Source organism: Nomascus leucogenys, chromosome 22a (genome assembly GCF_006542625.1).
Source record: "Nomascus leucogenys isolate Asia chromosome 22a, Asia_NLE_v1, whole genome shotgun sequence".
Lineage (NCBI taxonomy): Eukaryota > Metazoa > Chordata > Mammalia > Primates > Hylobatidae > Nomascus > Nomascus leucogenys.
Window position 1 is genome coordinate 130,080,485 of NC_044402.1, and position 22,896 is coordinate 130,103,380.

Consider the following 22,896-nt stretch of genomic DNA (forward strand, 5'->3'; position numbering starts at 1 on the left):
TCAGGAGGCTGAGATGGGAGAATTGCTTGAACCAGGGAGATAGAGGTTGCAGTGAGCCAAGATAGTACCATTGCACTCCAGCCTGGGTGACAGAGCAATACTGTGTTTCAAAAAAAAAAAAAAAGTAGGTACAATGTACAATGTAATTAAATCTATAATCCAGTGATCTCATTTCTAAGACTCTATCCCTAGAAAGAAATCCAGGAAGTATGAAAACAATATAAAGATATTAATTCCAGAAATATTTGTAATAGCCCCACGTCAGACGCAACAACAAAGCAATGGATAAGTATTCCCTCATGGGAACATTACAAAGCCATTTAAAATAAAACTAGTAAGACTTCCTAGCAATACATAAATCAAACATAATATCTTATTATGAGTGAGCAGAACAATATAAAATTGTAGGTATACTCAATTATTGAACAGTAAAAACATGGATACTAAAAACAGAATGGAAGCAACACAGATTATTATGGCTCATGTTGTAAAAACATGAGTAATTATGAATTTTCTCTTTTCTTCTAAATATTTATTATTGTTATATTATTTTCATAATTAAAAATTGAAGTTTTTTTCTAAATTTTATCACCAAAAATTTCAAATATATATATTGTTGATCATTTCACTGGATCTTCTAGAAATAAAAATCAATCACTATGGGGCTGTTCCTTAACCTTTTGACAATATGAGGTATGAACACTTAACAAAGTCTTAGAAGTTCCATCAGAAACCAGCCTTGAACTAGTTTTGAAGGACACAGCAGTATTTTGGTTTGTCTGAAGACGGGTTACACAGAGGTCCTCCATGAATTTTGCTTTCTAACAGTTCCATGATCTACAGTGAAGATTTATATTCCATGAAAATGTTTAAGTTGGTTTCCTTTACTTAATTCATGTGTTAAACAGTAGTTCTAACTCAAGTAAAGGTAGCCATTGAGGATTTGTTCTGTGCAAGCCACCACAGTAAGAGCTGTAGAGAATTTAAAAAGAAAAAGGGCCTATGTAGTCACTGTCTTTCCAGAGCTTATGATTTAGTGTAGGGAAGAAGAAAGTCTGAAACCAAAAAGAATTTAATACAAGGCTAAACATAATTGTCACGGCAAATATAAAGAAAATAGGCAGTTAAAGAAGGAAGAAGCCACATCTCTTTGGGGGTCAACATTTCAGACAGTGGATACAGCCATAGGAGTGGATGAAAGCAAACAGGAGGGAGAGAGAAAGGGGCCTGGAGACCCACGTCATTCATGGCATCTGGGAGACCAAGACTTAGTGAGGGCAGAGAGGAGAACCCGGTCAGGAATGAAGTTGCAGAAGACACAGCAAGGTGACGTGCAGGAGGGACCCCAGGGCTCAGTGGGGCAAAGGGACAGGAACCCTGGCTGAGTCAGAAGTGGAAGGGGAGGCTTCATAGATTTCACCAAATGACTTCAATTACTTCACCATGAATTTTCCTGAAACCTCTTTTAGTGGAATGATGTGGACAAGGGCCAAGAGCCATGGTTGAAAAAGCAAAAGGGAAGAAAGGGACTTTAAGCAGAGGGGGGACACAAAAAGTCAAAGAAGAGGTTTTTAAAATTATTATTTACATGGAATTTACTTAGAAGTGTAAGAATGTCTTTTTTTCTTTAGCAGCCCAGTTTTTCTAGAAGCACTTATTTGAAAAGAATTCCCTTCTCATTCCTAGCAATTCCTCTTTAAGAGTCATACATTATTATTACAGACAATGGTTTCTGGGCCATTCTTCAGTTTTGGTTATCTGTCCATTCTTGCTCGGGTAATATATGAATGTAACAATAATTGTAGCATTATAATGGGTTTTTTAACATCTGGCAGAAGTTCCCCCTCATTGCTTTTTTTTTTTTTTTTTTTTTTTTTTTTTTTTTTTTTTTTTGATGGAGTCTCGCTCTTCACCCAGGGTGGAGTGCAATGGCACGATCTCAGCTCACTGCAACCTCCGCCTCCCGGGTTCAAGTGATTCTCCTGCCTCAGCCTCCTGAGTAGCTGGGACTACAGGCGTGTGCCACAGCGCCTGGCTAATTTTTGTATTTTTAGTAGAGATGGGGTTTCACCATATTAGCCAGGCTGGTCTCGATCTCCTGACCTCATTATCTGCTGGCCTCAGCCTCCCAAAGTGCTAAGATTACAGGTGTGAGCCACTGCCCCCGGACTTTTTTCCTTTTTCAGAATGTTCTTAGCTATATATTTGGCTGACTCCCTATTGCACTCACTCTTTTTAGGAGGATAAATATATATACATAGAGTGTTATATATATAGTGTTATATATAGTTATATATATCCTCCTAAAAATATAAAAACTATATAATTTAAAAAATATTAATATTAAGCAGTAAAAATTACCACTTAAAAAGCATATATGTAAAGTAAAAAGTTAACACTTAACTTTATCCCTAAAATACTACCTATCCAAGTTCTAACTCCAGGTACGTACTAGTTAAGAATTGAAACCCATCCATCTGACGGTTTCCTGAATTTATACAGACATACTATATGTAAATATATATTGGCAAAAATATTTCCAAAAGGGGGAGAATGTCCATCCCCCCACGGAGAGAAAAGCACAGGATCATGTGGCCTCTCACTTCGCCTCACTCTTCCCCTGGGTGGAAGAGCATGACCTTCTACCTACCCTCCCCATGTCCCCACCACTCTTAGTTTAGAAGTTCTACCATTTACTGCTACATTGCTAGGGTTTACCTCCCTGTTTTCAGCAGCCTTATTTAAACCTAAACCTAAATGTCTTCATAAATATACTAAAATTAAATAAACACTTTACCTGCCCATTGGATTTGTCACCTAGGCTGGAGTACAGTGGCGTGATCTCGGCTCACTGCAACCTCCACCTCCCAGGTTCAAGCAATTCTCGTGCCTCAGCCTCCCGAGTAGCTGAGATTACAGGCACCTGCCACCATGCCTGGCTAATTTTTGTATTTTTAGTAGAGACAGGATTTCACTGTCTGGTCTTGAACTCCTGACCTCAGGTGATCGGCCCACCTCAGCTTCCCAAAGTGTTGGGATTACAGGTGCGAGCCACCACACCCAGCCAGGAGTGAAATCTTTAGCACACTTGTATGCCTTTCAGTCTTTCCTGTCCTCACCCCCTTCAACACATGGCTTTGTTTTAAATAATATGAAACCACTTTGCTTGTTGAAATTTTTCCTTAAGAGGGAGAGTGGTGGACACAGCCTAGAGCGACCCCTAGGGAGTCACACCATTGTGTAATTCCCTCCACTTGAGTGTGAGCTTCCAACCAAGAGCAAATGGCAGTTAAGAGGTTTTGAAGATGCAATTAAGGTCCATAATCAGTTGACTTTGAGTTCCTCCCAGGTGGGCTTGGCCTAACCAAGTGAGACCTTTAAGAGGGTCCAGGCTGGGCTCGGTGGCTCACGTCTGTAATCCCAGCACTTTAGGAGGCTGAGGTGGGTGGATCACCTGAGGTTGGGAGTTCAAGACCAGCCTGACCAACATGGAGAAACCTTGTCCCTACCAAAAGTACAAAATTAGCCGGGCATAGTGGTCAATGCCTGTAATCCCAGCTACTCAGGCGGCTGAGGTAGGAGAATCTCTTGAACCCAGGAGGTGGAGGTTGCCATGAGCCAAGATCGTACCATTGCACTCCAGCCTGGGCAACAAGAGCGAAATTCCATCACAAAAAAAAAAAAAAAAAAGTCCAGGCCTTCCCGGAAGTTCAAGACTGGAAGCAGTGGGGGCTCTGTCATAGTTGCTGGCTTTCAAAGAGCAAGCTGTCACAAATCCTACAGCCACAAGGATACAAGTTCTGCCAATAACCTAAGGGGACTTGGAAGCTGATCTCTCACTATTCAAGCCTCAGATGCGAGCTCAGTCAGTCAATACCTGGCTTTCACCCTTGTGAGCCCCTGAGCTGGGAATTGACTAAGCCACACCTGGACCTAGGAAACTGTTAGGTAATAGAAGCATGTTTTAAGCCAGTACTGGGTACTGATTTGTTACGCAGCAATAGATAGCTGATACAGAAGGTGGATCTACTTTTTTCAAGACACTTTCCTTCACCATTTTATATTACCATTCACAATCACATAAATATCATCTATTTAGATTTATGCCTGCATTTAAAGGGATAAATCCCTTCCTTCCATTCTCTGTCTTCCCCTATCTGGATATCTTTGTTGTTTTGATTTAGTTCCTATTTGGTGGGGATGCTTATTAAGGTACTTATCTTAGGGTATAGAGTGCTACATTTTCTGTATCCTTGAATGTATGGCAATGTCTTTCTTTTGCCCTCAAATATAAACAACCCTTTAACTCCTAGTCCTTTTCATTTAAAAGTCTGAAATGCTGCTCTGCTATCCTTTACCTTCATGATGGAGAGGGGCAGTACAATGCTGGTTTGATTCTCTTTCTTCTGTATGTAACCTGTGATCCCTTCGAAGAATCTTGTAAAAAATTCTCTTTATCCTTGCAGTTACAAATTTTACCAGGAAATCTCAAATTGTATATCATCTCCTTCATTAATCCCACTACTGCCCTGTGAGCCCATTCTATTTGAAAGTAAAACTTTCTTCACCTCACAGACACCTCCTTCTAGGAGTTAGTGAATTCTGCTTCTATTTCCACATGCTCCTTCTTCTGAGCCCCCATCGCTCAAGCAGAAGCAGATCTCTCGAATCTTTTCTCCATGTTTCCTATCTTTTCACTCGTGGTTTCCACTTCCTCATATTTTGATTCTCTCATGCACTAGTTCCTCCTTTTTATTCAGATCCAAATTCAATTTTGAGTGGTATACATTACTTTCTTCACTTCCTTTCTTGAGTGTTTAGAGCTGTTGTTGCAATTTTTGTTTTTATTTCCCAAAACTTTTCTCCCTCTCTGAGTTGCTGGTGTGGGCTCCTTGTACTGGCCAGGCTAGAGGGTGGAAATCTTGGCTGAGACAGACAACATAACACATTCCCCTTCAGGGCTGGATGGGCAGCCAATGGGGCCCTGTGTACTAAGGCATGAGGCAGAGAGAGGCCTCCCAGTTTGGTGTTCTCAAGGCCACAAAAAATGGGGGTGGGGGGGCAGCTCTGCCTACTGTACAATTTCCTTAGAGAGCAGCCCATATCCATGAGATCAGTACACCCCTCTGCCTCCTAGGGCCAGATGCAGCACAATTACAGCATGCACTTCCTCTCTATAAGCTGAAGGAATTTTTGGACTCATCTGTTCATTGAGTCATCAGTTCTCTCTGGAGCCCTCATCCCCTGTTCTTGTTGTTAAGCAAAGGCTCCCAGCACACATACCCTTTCCTGAGACCCCGGATCTTCAGATGACCCCATTTAGGGTCATCTACCTTATTGAGCCATCCCTAGCAGAGAGTCAGGAGGGATCAGATATTGAATGTCAATGTGAGCTGCCATCTTCCTGGAATCTTCATTTGTTCAGGGTAAGAAATCCATGAAAATATTTATAGACATGGAAAGGAGCAAGGGGAAAGAAGGAGGTTGAAGATAGGTAGAGAGAAAGATAATAGATAGATAGACTCAGAACTGAGAAGCCTGAGAATGAAGCCAGCACATCTGCTGTCGTGTCCTGGTAGATGTTAGTGGAGTTTTGTTCTAACCGAACGTCATACTCCAAAAGAAGCATCAGATCTGTGGAACACAAAGTCAAGACTTGGCCCAGCTTCAGCCCTTTTATCCAGGAGCTTAATCAAGTTTTCAGTGTAGCCTACAAGGCCATGAGACTTGCCAAAAAGGTTACTAAATAAAGGTAGGTTCATCCAAAGAGAAGCAACGGTGAGGGCAATGCAAGGTCTCCAGGCAGGTGGATGGCATCAAGCAAGCAGCAATAGGAGCAAGTGGTTAAGTGAAATGGCTATAAATAGAGCCCACAAAAGCATTCCAAAATCTAAACCCGGCCCTGCAGTCATGGCTTAGAGAAATGTGTGCAACAGCTGATAAATAGGCTCTCCTGGAACAGGGCCGTCTGAGGGTATCCGGGCTCCAGGAAGCCTTGCCGTCCACAAAACGTGGCCAGAGGCCAATGGAGATGCTGAGAGAAAGGGCTTTAGGAACCATGCTCACCAGGCTTATAGGGGAAGAGCATTACTGCCCATCTCATAGGGTTTTTGGGGGGATTTAGTGAGCTATGCACATTAGGGGTTAGAACGGGGTCCACACATTAGAAACATTCTGTCAATGTCGCCTGTTTTTAATAAGCATTAACTTATTTGCCAATACATGGGACTCCACCTGTCTCCTCCCCAAGGAAGTACAGCATTCTATCTCTACATAAGAAGCTTTACAGGACAGCATCCTTCCTCTTCCACAGTTTTCACAGCCATGGTCTCTGATCTATGTCTGACAGTCCATCTTTATATTACTTTTTGTTTTCAGCTTTTTACACATTCAACAAAAAGGAGAGCGAGGATCCATGAAGAACAGGACAGGAGAGAGAGTTGTTTCTCAATCTATCAGGAAGAAACCAGAGAGTTGCAGACTGGTCTCCTTGGACCCATTAATCATGCCAGCTTCAGCATTTGACTTTCATTCTGAACAATTCATGGTCCAATTAGAGGTTTATGCATTTACACTGAAAAATACATGATGTCATTTAGATCCATTCTGGCACAGGAAGGCCAGGCGGCCTCTCACCTTTGTATTCCGCCAGGCACACACACTCATAGCCATTAACGAGATCCCTGCAGGTGGCTGCATTCAGGCATGGAGCGGAGAGGCACTCGTTATATTCCTCCTCACAGTAGAGGCCATGGTAACCTGAGGGACAGAGAGAAAGGCCCACTGTCAAATGCATCCCATTTACAACCCACGCGGGACCAGCCTGCCGGGAAGGCAGTTGGGGGTATTCATTAGAAAGTATGGTACAAACAGATGGGATTTCAGGAGCTATATCTCTTGGAGTAAAGTTGAAAGGTAGATTTGGGGGAAGGCTATGAAGAAGCCTGTTCTTATCACACTTTTTCATGATCTCAAGTATAAAAGAAGTGATTCCATTTATCCACTGACATTTTCATCATAGTGCATCCAACGGTGTTGGTGTTAGGGTGATCCAGTCACTGAGTGTGTCTGCTGCGGCCATCAGAGATAGTGAATGAGCAGGATTTACAGCAGGGGAGGAGCAAACAGATCCCTTCAAGAGTGAGAACCTGGCTCGGTGTGGTGGCTCATGCCACCACAAAGTGCTGGTAAGATGCCGAGGCAGGTTGATCACTTGAGCTCAGGAGTTTGAGACTAGCCTGGCCAACATGGTGAAACTCTGTCTCTGCTAAAAATACAAAAAATTAGCCAGGCGTGGTGGCGGGCACCTGTAATCCCAGCTACTCAGTAGGCTGAGGCAGGAGAATCACTTGAACCCAGGAGGCAGAGGTTGCAGTGAGCCAAGATTGTACCACTGCACTCCAGCCTGGGCAACAAGAGCAAAACTCCATCTCAAAAAAAACAAAAGAAAACAAAAAGTGTGAGAACCACATTAGAAAAATATATCTGTATTTCCTTTTCAAGTCAGAAAAGAAAATTAGCTCAAAATGCTTAACTGAAATTCTTGATGAAATGTGTGAGGGTATTTTTGTTATTGCTTGTTTAAAGATATTAGTATATAAATTATAATATTTTAAATTGTACCTAAATGTTTAAATTACTAAAGAAATAATAATGTAAGTGAAGAAAAAATAAACCCACAATTTCTTGATAAAGATGGATTTTACCCTCCTATTTGCAAAACAGGTGTTTATTCTAAAGGACAAGAAGACAACATTCTTTGAGATTCACTCATGAGGGTTATGCTGTTTTCAACTTTTGAAAACATGTGTTACTGCCAATTTGCAGTGAAACCAGGCCATTTTTGTCTGGCCCTGTCCAAACAATGAAAAACATATGAGTGTTTTCAAAAGTCACACTGCCTGTGCTCGTTCTGAATTCAGATAAGCAGAAAAAATAAGCCCTTATCCAAGTAGGAATTAGAACTACTAGCTTTTCCCTAGCCTTTCCAACGCACAACCAACTCTCAAACTCAGAAAGTCCCATTAGAACATGCTAATATGTTGAACTGTTTTGTTTCTTGTGCCTATCATAAAAGTAGGTTAAGCTCATATTTGCATTATTAACAGAGCACTTTTCAAATATGTTGCCATTTCAGTTGTTTTTGAACAGCTTTCCAAATTTCGGTTGTGATAATGGCCCCTTTGAGGAGCACTTGACCTACCTAAGACAAGTATACTATAGTTTTCAATTCTTCTGAAAAGTAGTATGTTACCCTACTTTTTGGAACTTTAGGGAAATATTTCTATATCCTTCATTAGAGCATTTCCATTATGTAGATAAGAGGTATTCAACTAGCAGCAATTTTGTCCCCCAAAGGACATTTGAAAATGTTTGGAGACATTTTTCGTTGTCACAACTAGAGGTAGGGGGAGGGGTTCCTGCTGGCATCTAGTAGGTAGAGTCAAGAGTGCTGCTAAGCATCCTACAGTTCTACAAGAGGCTGTGCAGGACAGCCTCCCACAACAAGACTATCCAGAAAAAAATAACAATACAGCCAGGTTGAGAAACTCTGTTCTAGACCAGGGGTCAGCAAACTATGGCCCACAGATCAAATCTATCCCAGCCTGTTTTTGCAAATAAAGTTTTATTGGGACACAGCGACAGTCACGCATTTACATATTGTCTATGACGGTTTTCACACTACAACAGAGGACTGAGTGGTTGCAACAGAGACCATATGGCCTGCAAAGCCTAAGCATTTACTATCCGGCCCTTTGCAGAACAAGTTTGCTGATTCCTGATTTAGATTCAATGAAAGATCTTTCTTTTAACAAGAGTTTCGGATATTAACCGCTTATCAAATGTATTGTTTGCAAATATTTTCTGCCATTCCATAGGTTACCTTTTCATGCTGTTGATTGTTCCTTTGTTATGCCGAACCTTTTAAGTTTGAAGTACCACTTGTGTATTTGTGCTTTTGTTGCCTGTACCTCGGATATCGTATCCAAGAAGTCATTCCTAAGGCCAATGTTATGAAGTTTTTCCCCTACGTTTTCTTCTAGAAGTTGTATACTTCCAGGTCTTACATTTAAGCTTTTAGTCCATTTTGAGTTGGTAATGGTACAAAATAATACAAATGGCCAACAGGCATATGAAAATAACATCACTAATCAACATCACTAATGATCAGGGAAATGCAAATTAAAATCATAACAAGATACCACTTCACACCTGTTAGGATGGCCATTATAAAAAACAAAACAAAACAAACAAAAACAGAAAATAACAAGTGTTGGGGCAGATTTGAAGAAATTGGAACCTTTGTGCACTGTTGGTAGGAAGGTAAAATGGTACAGCTGCTATGAAAAACTATAGAGGTTCCGCAAAAAATAAAAAAATAGAACCACCACATGATCCAGCAATTCCATTGCTGGGTACTCAACCAAAAGAATCAAAAACAGGATCTGGAGGAGATACTAGCACTCTCATGTTCATTGCAGCATTATTCACAATAACCAAGAAGTAGAAACAACTTGATGTCCACTGACAGAAGAATGGACAGGTCAAGCAAAGGTGGTACATAATACAGTGGAATATTATTCAGCCTTAAAAAGGAAGAAAATCTTGTCATGTGCTACAATATGGATGAACCTTCAGGACATTACATTACATGAAATAAGCCAGTCACAGAAGGACAAATACTGTATGGTTCCACCTATATGATGTATTTTTAAAATAGTCAAACTCACAGAAGCAGAAAGTAGAATGATGATGATTGCCAGGGTCTGTGGAAGGGAAAAAATGGAGAGCTGCTGTTTAATTATGCAAGATGTTATGCAAGATGAATAAGTTCTAGATATCTGCTGGAAAACAGTGTGTATGGTAAATAATACTGTAATGTTCACTTAAACATTTGTTAAGAAGGTACATTTAATGCTGTGTTTTTTACCACTATATATATAAATGTATATGTATTATTAAATATATATATATTTTAACCACTATTATATACAGATATATATTTTAGCACTATCTTTATACCTATATCTATATCTCTACATCTATATATATTTTTTATCTACTATATATATAGTGGGTAAAAAATACACAACATAAAAACTATATATAGTGGTAAAAAACATACAACATGAAATATAGATATATAAATATGTAGAGCGAGAGAGACAGAGTGGGAGAGAGAGGTAGAAATATATACATATATATCCATGTATATGTAAAGAGTTAAGTGTCTTTTGCTTCTCCTAATATAAGAAGCTTTTTGAGGTCATTGAGGAGTACAATCTCCAGCAGCACCTTTTCAATTGCATTTGCCCTCCTAGGAGATCTTTTAACAATCAACATGGAAGGGTAATATATAACCATAACCCTGCACGCATCTTTGACCTCTGAATTGAGGTGGCATTTAAATAGACAAAAATCAAACAAGCAAGTTTTGCAAGATCATCTTTAATTGTTTCCATTTTTGAAAACAGTATCATTATCTTTTTATACTAGCAATATGAAAAGCAAATGAGGAAGTTATTTTACAGAGATAATTAAGCTGGTGATGTTTTTCTTCCTTGGGGGGAAAAAAGATAAAGCTTTCATATTCTAAAACTGTTTCTTCAGAGACGTTAACATTCAAATGTCTTCATGGAAATGTCAAGGCACCCTTTATACTCAGTGCCAAGCAGCCTCAATCGGACGGTTTGAATAAAAAGGCACTCCTTCCAAAAGAGAGGGCTTCTGTGAAAATGAGCCTGTCACCCCCTGCTGATAATTAATTCGGGCAAACAAATTAGCTCAGGGCAGTATGCCCAGGGTCTGAAAAAGAAATTAGGCTAGTCGAAAGAATTTTTAAAAATAAAATAAACGATCAAAGGGTGGGATCAGAGTGGCCCTTTCCAAGGCACTGATCTTTATCAGCACTGCTCCCATCTTTGTATGATTTGCTCCCGAATAATCAGTTCCCATTATTTCTTTTGGATTGACGGGGCACAGCAACCAACCAGATGGGGGGGAGTGAGAAAGAGCAGTGGAGATGGCTGCCATGTTTAGCTGAGTGAGTAGATGAAGTCATTATCACCAAGAGGTACCACCAAAGGAAAAACAGGCTTAGAGGAGGAAAAACAGGCTTAGAAGAAGACCAGTTTAACTTTGGACATGTTTAGATTGGGCACACTTGGGCAGGTCCAAGTGGCAGTTGGAAGTATGTGTGTAAATGGCTTAGAAAGAGCACTTTGGGAATTATTCGCCTGGAAGTGGTTTTGAAATTTTCATTAAAGAAGAAAATGGAAGGGAAAGAAGAAAATGGAAGGGAAAAAAGAAGGGGTCAAGGCCAGAGCAGATGGGCAGGTGGAGAACAAAGAGCCAGATCACGACACCGGATAGGGATTGGGCAAAAAGGAGGAGAAAAGCCCAAGGTATGCAGTGTCATGGAAGCCTGAGGATGAAAGGATATCAAGGAAGGTGGGTTAGCAGTGTCAGAGGCTCTAATGAGCAAGAATGACCACTGGACTAGAAGATGAGGAGGTCACTGAACACCCTCAAAACCATGGCTCTTAATGCTGGCTGTGCTAGCCCTTAGAGGGTGTTTAGAGAAAATTAGGGGTGGGAGTGATCCTTATGCAATGATTGGAGGGTTCTACTGGAATTTAGGAGGGTGGGAGAGGGCAAAGATATTAAATATTGCAATGCCCTGGATATTCCTGCACAACAAAGAATGCCTCCTCATTCTTCACAACATTGGACTGTTCCACTGGACCCTCATGTAGGTAAAAACCCTGTTGATAACTTTCCCAAACTAAAACCTAACCTCTTTATATGTACAGCACCATTTTAAGATATACTGAGTTTTAAGCTGGGCACAGTGGCTCACCCCTGTAATCCCAGCGCTTTGGGAGGCTGAGGCAGGTGGATCACTTGAGGTCAGGAGTTCAAGACCAGCCTGACCAACATGGTGAAACCCCATCTCTACTAAAAATACAAAAAGTAGCCAGGCGTGGTGGTGGGTGCCTGTAATCCCAGCTACTTGGGAGGCTGTGACACATGAATCACTTGAACCTGTGAGGCGGAGGTTGCAGTGCACCAAGATTGTGCCACTGCACTCCAGCCTGGGAGACAGAGCAAGACTACATCTCAAAAAAAAAAAAAAAAAAAAAGGTGTACTGAGTTTTCCTAGAATGTACTACTTGATAAACCAAGAGAAGATTGTACCAAGAATTATTCATCATTTTAAAAAAACACTTCACAAGAACAACAGCTCTAGTGGAATTTAAATCTCCAATAAAGAATATTTATATTCATAAAACAAAAACATCAACAAAAATCACTTTGTCAGATAGTTTTCTGGCAATGCTATGTACAGTAGCTCTTCCCACCAGCAACTCATCACGACACTCAGCTGATTTCCATCATAGCGTTTGTAACTGTCTCAAATCCTATTTTTATCATAGTTCCTTACTTGATTATCATGTCTCTTCCTCCACTACAGGAGAAGCTTGAGGGTAGAGTCTGCAAATGCAGTATTCACAGCTGTACCTGTGGTATCTGTGTCGGAAAAGGCTACACAAATAAAATTGTTGAATAAGCACCCAAAATGTTATCAATTGATTCGATGCACTTTTAAAATGTTTCTATGGTGCTCCAGGACCTTCCAGGTGCCCTGGGTACTGCGTACAAAGCTAAACAGGTCTCCACCTGCATGGAGCGTCCAGTGTGGTAGCAAGTTAGTGGCATCTGCCTTATGTCAGGCCCTTTAGGTGTGTTAACTTGTTTAATTCTCATAAAAACCCAAGGCAATGGGCATGACTCATCCCAATTTATAGATGAGGAATTAAGAGTTAGAGAGGTAAAGAAATTTGCCCAAAGCCACGTAGTCAATCCTGTGTGTTCTTCCTTCTTTCCCATGTTACCTCCAAACTCATTGTCTAGTGTGTTAGTTTATTAGGGCTCCCATGAAAATACGATAGTACTGGTTGAATTAAACAAAAGCTTATTTTCCCAGAGTTTTGGAGGCTAGAAGTCCATGTCAAGGTGTCAACAGGTATGGTTTCCCCTGAGGCCTCTCCCCTTGGCTTGCAGACAGCGGCCTTCTCTATGAGTCCTCTCATGTCCTTTTCTCTGTGTGTGAGTGCTTCTCATAAGGACACCAGTGCTATTGTACTACAGCCCTACCTTTATAATCTCATTGAACCTTAATTACCTCTTTAAAGGCCCTATCTCCAAAGACATTGGAGGTTACAACTTCAACATATGAATTTGCGGGGTGGACTAATTTAGTCCTTAACACCTAGAATCTGAGTTTCTCAGTTACAAGACTGTTCATATTTTGGACCAGATCATAATTGCGGGGAGCTTCCCTGTGCACTGTAGAACGTTGAGTCACATCCCTGACCACTACACAATAGATTCCAATAACACCATCCTTCCCAGTTGTAATGATTAAAAATGTCCCCATTGTCATATGTCCCCTGGAAGACAAAAATCCCTTTTTGAGAACCACTGGTCTAGATCCTTTTTATAAGATTAAAGCATCTTGAAGAGATTTGAGGACATGCAGGTTTCAAATTGTTGTGAAGGGTAAGAGTTCATTCATTAGAGCAAAAGGATTTCTGGACAATACCCAGGGGGGGCTTCTGCCCTTGTGGGTTTGACATAACATAGCCCATGGGGTGACTCTCTCCTGCACTGCTATCCCACCAAAGGAAACAGGCCCTGGTGTATCTGGGACTGGCTCATACCAAGCGAATGAGATAGAGCGCAGTAAGAAGGGAGACCCTGCCTGGTGATTTTTGAGCTAACGAGAACCCTGTTGAATGCTGTGCCCTTGGATTGGGACTCCTCTCTGTGCCCCTTATGAAGCCTCCAGCCACATGGTGAAGCTGGTTTCTAGCTGGTGCTCTTCCTACTTTTCAGATGAAAAGATCACAGCCCTACAGCCTTGACCAGCTCAGCAAAGGCACGGTGGAGCCCAGATTCCACCCCACAGACCCTGACCTGCTCCAGAACAGGACACTTTGCTGCATAAAGGTCTTAAGAGTCACTCAATTCCTCCTCTCCCTAGTAAAAGGCAAAGCCTTCCGTGGCCTTTCACCATCTTCCCTCTCAACACTGTCTCGAGACAGGATTTAAACATCAATCCAGGACCCACCGGCTCTGGCTCCACACTGTTTGCTCACAGGAGTACTTTCCCTCTCCTCGCCCATCCCTAATCACACTCAAAAATATCCAAAACTGTAAGATTCTAGCTGTAGCCAGATGGCTTTCACACTTCGTGCAACAGATTCCCAGCGACTCATCTGTCAGTATCACCTCTGGAGGGCGATTTGTGCTTCCTGCTGCCTCAGGCAAACAGGACCTTCGAAGACCATGGTGCTGTGATCAGGACAACCAGGGGGAGGCCATGCCACTCAATACCCTCGTGCAGACTGAATTCAAGGTAAGAGTGAATTTAAGGTGTTTGGGGCTTTTATTTGTTTTTACTTTATGGTAAGGCTGAAGTGAGTGTGGGGCTGTGAAGAGTGGTTCCTTTAATGATGCATCACAGCTCAAAGGATGTTTTCCCCTCTTTTCAGCATGAGTGGATAAAATGTGAAAATCCATGACTTTCTGATTCAAGTCTAGGCCAGTTCCTGGGAGATCAAATATTCCACCTCACCCACAGTAGTTAAAGATATGGGGGCCAGGCTCGGTGGTTCACACCTATAATCCCAGCACTTTGGGAGGCCGAGATGGGTGGATCACAAGGTCAGGAGATCGAGACCATCCTGGCTAATACGGTGAAACCCCATCTCTACTAAAAATACAAAAAATTAGCCAGACGTGGTGGCAGGTGCCTGTAGTCCCAGCTACTCGGGAGGCTGAGGCAGGAGAATGGTGTGAACCTGGGAGGCAGAGCTTGCAGTGAGCCAAGATTGCGCCACTGCACTCCAGCCTGGGCAACAGAGTGAGACTCCATCTCAAAAAAAGAGAAAAAAAAAATGGGGCACAGAGAAAATAATCCTATTATGTTAACATGATTGTGAGCTTTCAAATTCTGGCTAAACTCACTGGTGGTCATAGAGCCCTTTGGCGCTCTAGAACGTGGGACAAGATGCATTCATTTTGCTGTGTAGAGCTTTATTTCAAGGGAATCTGTGTGGGCGTGTGCGTGTGTGTGTGTGTGCACGCACGCACACGAGCGTGTGTCTATCTCCCTTAGCCTCTCTTGTTGCTGGCAGGTTCATAATAGAAATCGATTAAAGAACAGAAATAAAAACAGAGGCAAGCATCTGGGCTCACATTAATCCTATTAAGTGTTCAGATACTCTTGTTTAAACGAACCTGCTGGTTTTGATAACTGCACAGGTTTTCACTGAGTAATTGTGCTTCAGTCACACACACACACAACACACACACAATAAAGCCAGAAAATATTTGTGAACATGGAGGAAGTTGTGTAAGTCAATGCAGAACATTCATTGGTGTGTGGCGGACAATAGCTGCTGATGTTACTTATTTCTTTAATGTCTAATTTCTTATCCTTTTATTGCTCATGGCATCTCAGCCAGAAAAGAAAATAAATGTCAAAAGACCCAAGTCAGTCAACATTTCCACTTGCTGTGATTTTTATAAACATTAAATTGAAAGGACTAAAGACAGAGGCTAAATTAAAGTTTTTGACTGTAAAACCTCCCTATTATTTATGTTACTGAGCCATCTACAAATTTCCACCTCCCTCCCTGGGCTTCCAAAGGGATGGATGATGAAAAGCCAGCTCTAAATCTTATCCTCACTGTTCATACCGTGAGTTTATACTCTCCCTCAGTGCAGAGGCTCTCTGGCTTTAATAGCCACATGGGGAAGGTTGGTAATTCTCTGTTTCTCATATCTGCCTCCTCGATCGATTCATTCTTTAAGTCAACAAATAGTTATTCAATACCTGCTATGCGTCAGGCACTGTGCTAGTCACTGGGGCTATCTCATGAGTAAAAACAGACAAAGTGCCTTTACTGGGGCACTTATGAGGGGAAAAACATTGATCAATCATTCAAGTCAATGGAAAATCATAACTGGGAAGTATAAGCAATGAGAGGCCTGGTGTTCCAGGAGGGAGGAGAACGAGAAGATGCAGGAGAGATGACCTTGCCCCAGGGAGGCTGCCAGGAAGAGGGAAAAGTGAGCTAAAAGGGAGGGGTGTGCAGAAGAATGATGAGGAAATTCAAGGCAGGAAAAGCTGTGGGTGCGAAAGACCCATGGTGGAGGGGACACGGCTTGTGATTTGTTCCAGACATGGATTGGAACCCACTGTAGAGCAAAGGGCAGAGAAGAAATAAGAACACTGGGCTGGGTGCAGTGGCTCACGCCTGTAATCCCAGCACTTTGGGAGGCCGACGCGGGCAGATCATGAGGTCAGGAGTTCGAGACCAGCCTGACCAACATGGTGAAATCTTGTCTCTACTAAAAATGCAAAAATTAGCCAGACATGGTGGCATGCACCTGTAGTCCCAGCTACTTGGGAGGCTGAGGCAGAAGAATTGCTTGAACCTGGGAGGCAGAGGTTACAGTGAGCTGGGATCGCACCACTGCATCCCAACCTGGGTGACAGAGCGAGACTCCAACTCAAAAAAAAAAAAAAAAAAAAAGGAAAAAAGAAAAGAAAAGAGAAACAGGCAGGTGTCAGGCCTGGCAGTACCTTTAATGTGGGTGGTGGGGGGATACAAAATCAGATTTGCATTTCAGAGAGATTGCTCCAGCTACCCTTTGGAGAATGGGGATAAGACCTGCAAGAATCAATGTGGAATAAATCAGTGAAGAGGCTGCTGCAATCGTCTCAGGAAATCACGGCCAGGATGAGAGTGGTGACAGGGCCATGTGGAATATAAATGTCAAGAGCCATTTAAACAGTAAATAGAAATGCCTGGTAATGAATAGAATGTGAAGGGTGAGAAGGAAGGAGAGGTGGAAGGGGAGGCCCAGATTCCTGGCTTGTTTTATCCAGAGATACTGCAATTTCTTTCAAAGGAGTGCAGGAGTTGACATTTATTGAGTCCCCTTCTATGGGCCAATTTCTCTTCTAGGCACTTTAAAATACAACAGAATCTCATTAGAAGGAAGGGGCTGGGGAGGGGAATGGAGTGGAAGGGAACTATATTCTAGAAGAAGCAGACCTTGATTGAACAAAAAGAATTGACAGCTTCTCCCAGAAAAACAGAAGTGATTTGAAAAAAAAAAAATCAGTTCATTTTAATGAGTATTTGCTGAAATCTGACTATATTGCCAAGCATTGAACTAGTTGCTGAGGGGTTCAATTGTGCCGTAGTTAAGAAAGAAAGGCCTTATGTAAGAAGACACAAGAAGTCAGAGGTGGAGGGAGGGCAGAAAAAAAGAGAGCAGGATCAGGGGAGCATGGGATGGGGAGAGACGAAGAGCAAAAGAGAGACCCAGAGTTATCAAGATGGAGACAGAAAAGAAACAGAGAAAGAGACATAGAAAGAGAAAAGCCCAAAAAGATAAAACAGAGAGAAAGAAAAACTGGTCCAGAACATGATGGAATTACACTGGGGAGACAGCAAGGTCGCTGCCAGAAATGTCGTGGGCCCCTGCAGAGTGATGTCTCCAACTGGTGTAATGACCTTGAGCACTGCTCTTGGAGGGTCACCAGGATGGCAGAGCATACGGGGGCTGGGGGTACAGTGTGAGAGTTTGAGAGACAATGGGACACAGCAAGATTCTTGCTTCCCAAGTAAAATACATATTCTTGCTTCCCTTACTAAAATAAAATGTATTTGACGCTATTTTCTTTTTATTAAGTACTTTTTGTAACTCAGTATTGCGAGTGTTTCTACATGGGGAGCACTGGACCATCAGGCACACAGCTGCAGCTCAGTGCCAGTGTGTCACATCTTCCACCAAGGCCACTCACGGGCACTTGTGGCAACAGAGGATACTTATAAAAGGAGGAGTTTCTGCCCCTCCCTTAGGAGGACACGGGCCTGGCATTGTACATGAGGTGGTAACACAAGGGAAGCATTAGGCACAATGCCTGGCATAAGCACATCATGATGTAACGTGTGGTCACCCAGCCTGTGATGCAAACATGATTTTAAAAGACAACCTGGGGGCCATACTTCTGAAATAGGTGCCCACCTTGCAGACACAGCAAAGGCCCTAAGCACCGTAGCCCTGAAGGACGCCATTACCCTGAGCCATAGTTTCACATGGTCAGCAAAGACCGCTTACTAAAGAAGCACAATAGCACCAGCTCAGCACTGACATGGTGCCTGGCCGATTAGCCCAGATTTGACTACCCAGGAACTTGAAGATCTAAATTTTTCCAATACGAAACAACCTGTTTATGTTCGGCTTTTAAAAACCTACCCTTTTTCCTTTTCATAGCCCCCATCCCCTGAGATTAACCTCGGGGCTGGATCTGGTTTCCTGCTTGGCAGTAAAACTTTGACTCACTGCTCAATATTGGATTCCAAACTCTGCATTTTCTCTTTAACAACAGGCTGTTCTCCTCTCATTTCCTTAGCACACAGGCTGATGAATATAGAAGATGCTTGATCAAACTGGGTAAATTGAATTTGCTAGAAAAATAGAATCAGAGGACCAAATAACCTTTGCATACATAAATACGGAAGAGTTCTTTCCTTTACCAGTGCCTGTTTTGCACAAACATGCATTAAAAGGCCTGGAAAAACATCTTCCAAAATTGACAATTGCTTTGTTAATGGATTATTTTATAAATTTAAATATGTATATTCATGATTTCTAATTTTCCATAACAGAGATATGTTATTGTGTGATATAAGGGGGTAATATCATCTATGCTGTGATGGTTAATACTGATTAACTGATGGTTAATACTGATTGTCAACTTGATTGGATTGAAGGATACAAAGTATTGATTCTAGGTGTGTCTGTGAGGGTGTTGCCAAAGGAGATTAACATTTGAGTCAGTGGGCTGGGAAAGGCAGATCCACCCTCAATCTGGGTGGGCACCATCTAATCAGCTGCCAGCACGACTAGAATATAAGCAGGCAGAAAAATGTGAAAAGAGAGACTCTGGCCTAGCCTCTCAGCCTACATCTTTCTCCCGTGCTGGATGCTTCCTGCCCTCGAACATCACACTCCAGGTTCTTCAGTTTTGGAACTCGGACTGGCTCTCCTTCCTCCTCAGCCTGCAGACGGCCTATTGTGCAACCTTGTGATCGTGCGACTTAATACTTAGTAAATATATATATATATTCCATTAATTCTGTCCCTCTAGAGAACCCTGACTAATACACATGCTTTATGGGTATTTTATTTGTAATATCACAACTCTAAATCATGTCACCGATTACAAAGGAAATGATGACCACTCTTTATGTCTAACCCTTGATTGGCAGTAAGGAAAACAGGTAATATTAGAAAAACCCTAACTTTTAAAAATTTTTTTTAGTGGAGAGATAAGAGCATTTTCTATAGTCTATAAAGGGAAAAGACTAGACTTATTAGAGGAGATTTGCTGAGATGCAGGGAACAGACATTATAATAAACACAGTGCTAATAAAGAAATTGCTTTTTAAAAGAAGAATTATGCTTTTTAATATGTAGAAAAGAAAATCTTTGAAGGTGTTAAAAATTCTGTAACTTCTGTAGATGTATTGAGTGTAAATCATAATTAATTTATATTTGGAAAGGAAACAGTTCTTAAATATATGGTAAAAACCAAACGACCACTATTCTGAGTTACCTCCTTAAAAATGAGCATTCTCCTTCAAAAAACATTTAAGAAAATCTAGGACTATATGGAAGACGACAGCTCAGTTGTGACTGTGCTTATGAAGGACATTGGAAGCCAGGGGAAATTGGCAGTGAACCTGCTTTAACAGAAACACTCAGTGTCTAAAGGCCTTTGACTTTAAACTTGTCCATCATCTGGGGAATCTTTCTAGCCATGTTGATCTAAACATTTCTGAAAGCTTTCTCTTGGAATTGCCTTCAGGACTAGGTTACAAACTAGTCACACTGAGAAAAATCAATCTCTTCACAATGTTTTAGCCATGTCTTGTCTTTTTTTTTTTTTTTTTTTTTTAATGTTGCTTTTGGCCACTAGAGGGTGGATTCTACTTACTATCCAGGCAAGTGAAAAAGGAAAAAGAAAAAAGTTACTCAGGAGTTTAACAAAAGAGGAGCAATAAAAAGATGTCTTTTACAAAATGAAATAGATGGCACAGAGGGATGCAAATGAACCTGCCAGGTTGTATTTAAAGAAGAAATCCCATTCCCTTTAATAATAAAACATAACATTCAAATATTTCTCTACAGCTTGCAAATTCATCAGTATGTCCTCTATAAACATATGGTATCTACAGTTTAAATTATCCATTGTAAAGTGGCCTATTTTTCTTTAAAATTTTTTTTTTTTTTTTTTTTTTTTTTGAGACAGAGTCTCGCTGTCGCCCAGGCTGGAGTGCAATGGCGCGATCTCGGCTCATTGCAGGCTCTGCCCCCCGGGGTTCACGCCATTCTCCTGCCTCAGCCTCCCGAGTAGCTGGGACTACAGGCGCCGGCCACCTCGCCCAGCTAATTTTTTGTATTTTTATTATAGACGGGGTTTCACTGTGTTAGCCAGGATGGTCTCGATCTCCTGACCTCGTGATCCGCCCACCTCGGCCTCCCAAAGTGCTGGGATTACAGGCGTGAGCCACCGCGCCTGGCCTAAAATATTTTTAATGCAAATGTTTGTAATACCATGATTAAAGCACCAAGACTAAATACTAAGTATAATGACAAAATAATATTTTATAATTAGAGTTAAAGATTATTGTGCTATGTGTGTTTACATATAAACAATAAGAAAAGCATTTTAATAAAATAATCCCATACCCTCAATTGATTATCCAGCATGTTTATAAACACATAAAAATGGCTGGTTTATAGTCAAGGTGAGGAAGATGATAAGAAAGTTTAGAAAAGAAAAGGTAGACATATACCCTCACATTCCAGAAGTTTTTCATTATGGGACGCACAAAAACGGGTGCTGGGGCCAGCAAAGGCAACAAATGGGTGGGAGGGGGGAAAATCAAAGATTAAGGCTCTATTATGGCACTTTGAAGAGAAAATAAAACCTAGATAACTATTTTTACACAGTATGTATACTAACAAAGAGAAATTTTAAACGGTATAAAAGTATAGAAGAGTTTTTAAATGTTTATTTCCTTTTAATTTATTTCACAAACAATTGGTCAAATTTGGTTCAGTTGACCTCTTAGTTACTAATAGACATCCATCTGAGGTATCCGCATTCATCACACTTGGGTCTCAGTGCAGTCCCCAGACCAGCAGCATCAACACCACCTGGGAACTTGTTAGAAATGCACGTTCTCAGGTCACACTCAAGACCCGCTGATTCAGGAACTCTAAGGGTAGGGCCCAGAACTCCATGACTTAAGAAGCCCTCTAACGTGGTTCTGATGAGCACTCAAGTTTGAGAGCCCCTAAGCTATAGAATAGAAAAGTATACAACATCTCCCACAATCTCTGACTCTCAAAATGCAGGGAAATGATAGGGGTTGTCCAAGGAAAATGCTACATATGGTGTGGTTATGGGTTTTATTGTGTTTTGTTGTTGTTGCTGTTGTTTTGAGATGGAGTTTCACTCTGTCGCCCAGGCTAGAGTACAAAGGTGCGATCTAGGGTCACTGCAACTTCCACCTCCTGGGTTCAAGCAATTCTCCTGCCTTAGCCTCCTGAGTAGCTGGGATTACAGGTGCCTGCCACCATACCTGACTAATTTTTGTAATTTTAGGAAAGACAGGGTTTCACCATGTTGGTCAGGCTGGTCTCAAACTCCTGACTATGTGATCTGTCCGCCTCAGCCTCCCAAAGTGCTGGGATTACAGGTGTGAGCCACTGTGCCCAGCCGGTTTTGTATTTTAACAGCCATGGCATCTCCTAAGCGTGTAACTAATCCAACCGCAAAACATATGGTCAGAACATGTACCAGCTATGGGCATATAAATAAACCAACAGTGAAACATATAGTCAAATGATCTACCAGCCATCGGCACATGGACTAAAGGAAGCTACCCTCCTCTCGAGGTTTACATAAGGGAAAAAAGTAACACAAAGGAATCCCAAAGTGACAACAAATGACGTATTGGAAAAGAAAGGCCAAAGTGAGGGAAAGTAATAAGGATATAGCTGTGGCACAATGTGTTCTAGTTCCTCACTGTATGACTAGGAGTCACACATGCCTAGGCAGAATGAGGATAAACAAGTTCAAATTCAAATTCGTGAGGGCAATTTTTCCCACATCTCTGATCTAGCTTCCTTAACCCATGGGAAAAATATTTTTGCAGAAAGGAATGTCAGAAAATGGAAGACATTAGAAGTATTTAATACAGCACCAAGATTAACACACAGACCAGTAGGTAATATTAAAAATAATATTATAGATTTGTAAAAATTAAATGTGTTACAAATCGACTATCATATACTAGACATTTGTGAATTAGCTTTTTGCATTCCTAATTATCTTGCCGAAAATTTGCTCTGAAGGTAATTTATGTTACTTGGCTTTTAAAATATATTTTGAATAAAACATAAAAGCTCTACTTTAAAAAGGAAAGAAAGAATAAAAGAAAGCATAAACAATCTAAGGTAACAATTTTTACAAACCAAAAATTGGGAACCATGATCTGACAAAGTTGTGCTGTTTCCAATTATATATCAGAGGTGGCCTCATAGATATATAGTTTGGTAACTAAGTATTTGTGTGATGGAAAACAAAATACTGTGACTGGGATTATTCCAGAAAATTTTGGTACACGGAGTCCACAATGCAGGCCACGATTATCTTTCTGGTCGTATTTACTTTCATTCCCCTATCACTGGGGACATTCACAGGCACAATGCAATCCTGTCATCCTCTAAGCTTTC

At 41.3% G+C, this 22,896-nt stretch overlaps 1 protein-coding gene across 1 annotated transcript in view; it reads right to left on the bottom strand.

Moving 5' to 3' along the window:
• DNER (delta/notch like EGF repeat containing) overlaps positions 1-22,896 on the bottom strand; it is a 355,032-nt gene that overhangs the window by 54,771 nt on the left and 277,365 nt on the right. Inside the window, exon 9 of the mRNA XM_030803026.1 lies at positions 6,637-6,759. Within this exon, the coding sequence (XP_030658886.1) occupies positions 6,637-6,759 (123 nt within the window). The remainder of the gene's footprint in view (positions 1-6,636; positions 6,760-22,896) is intronic.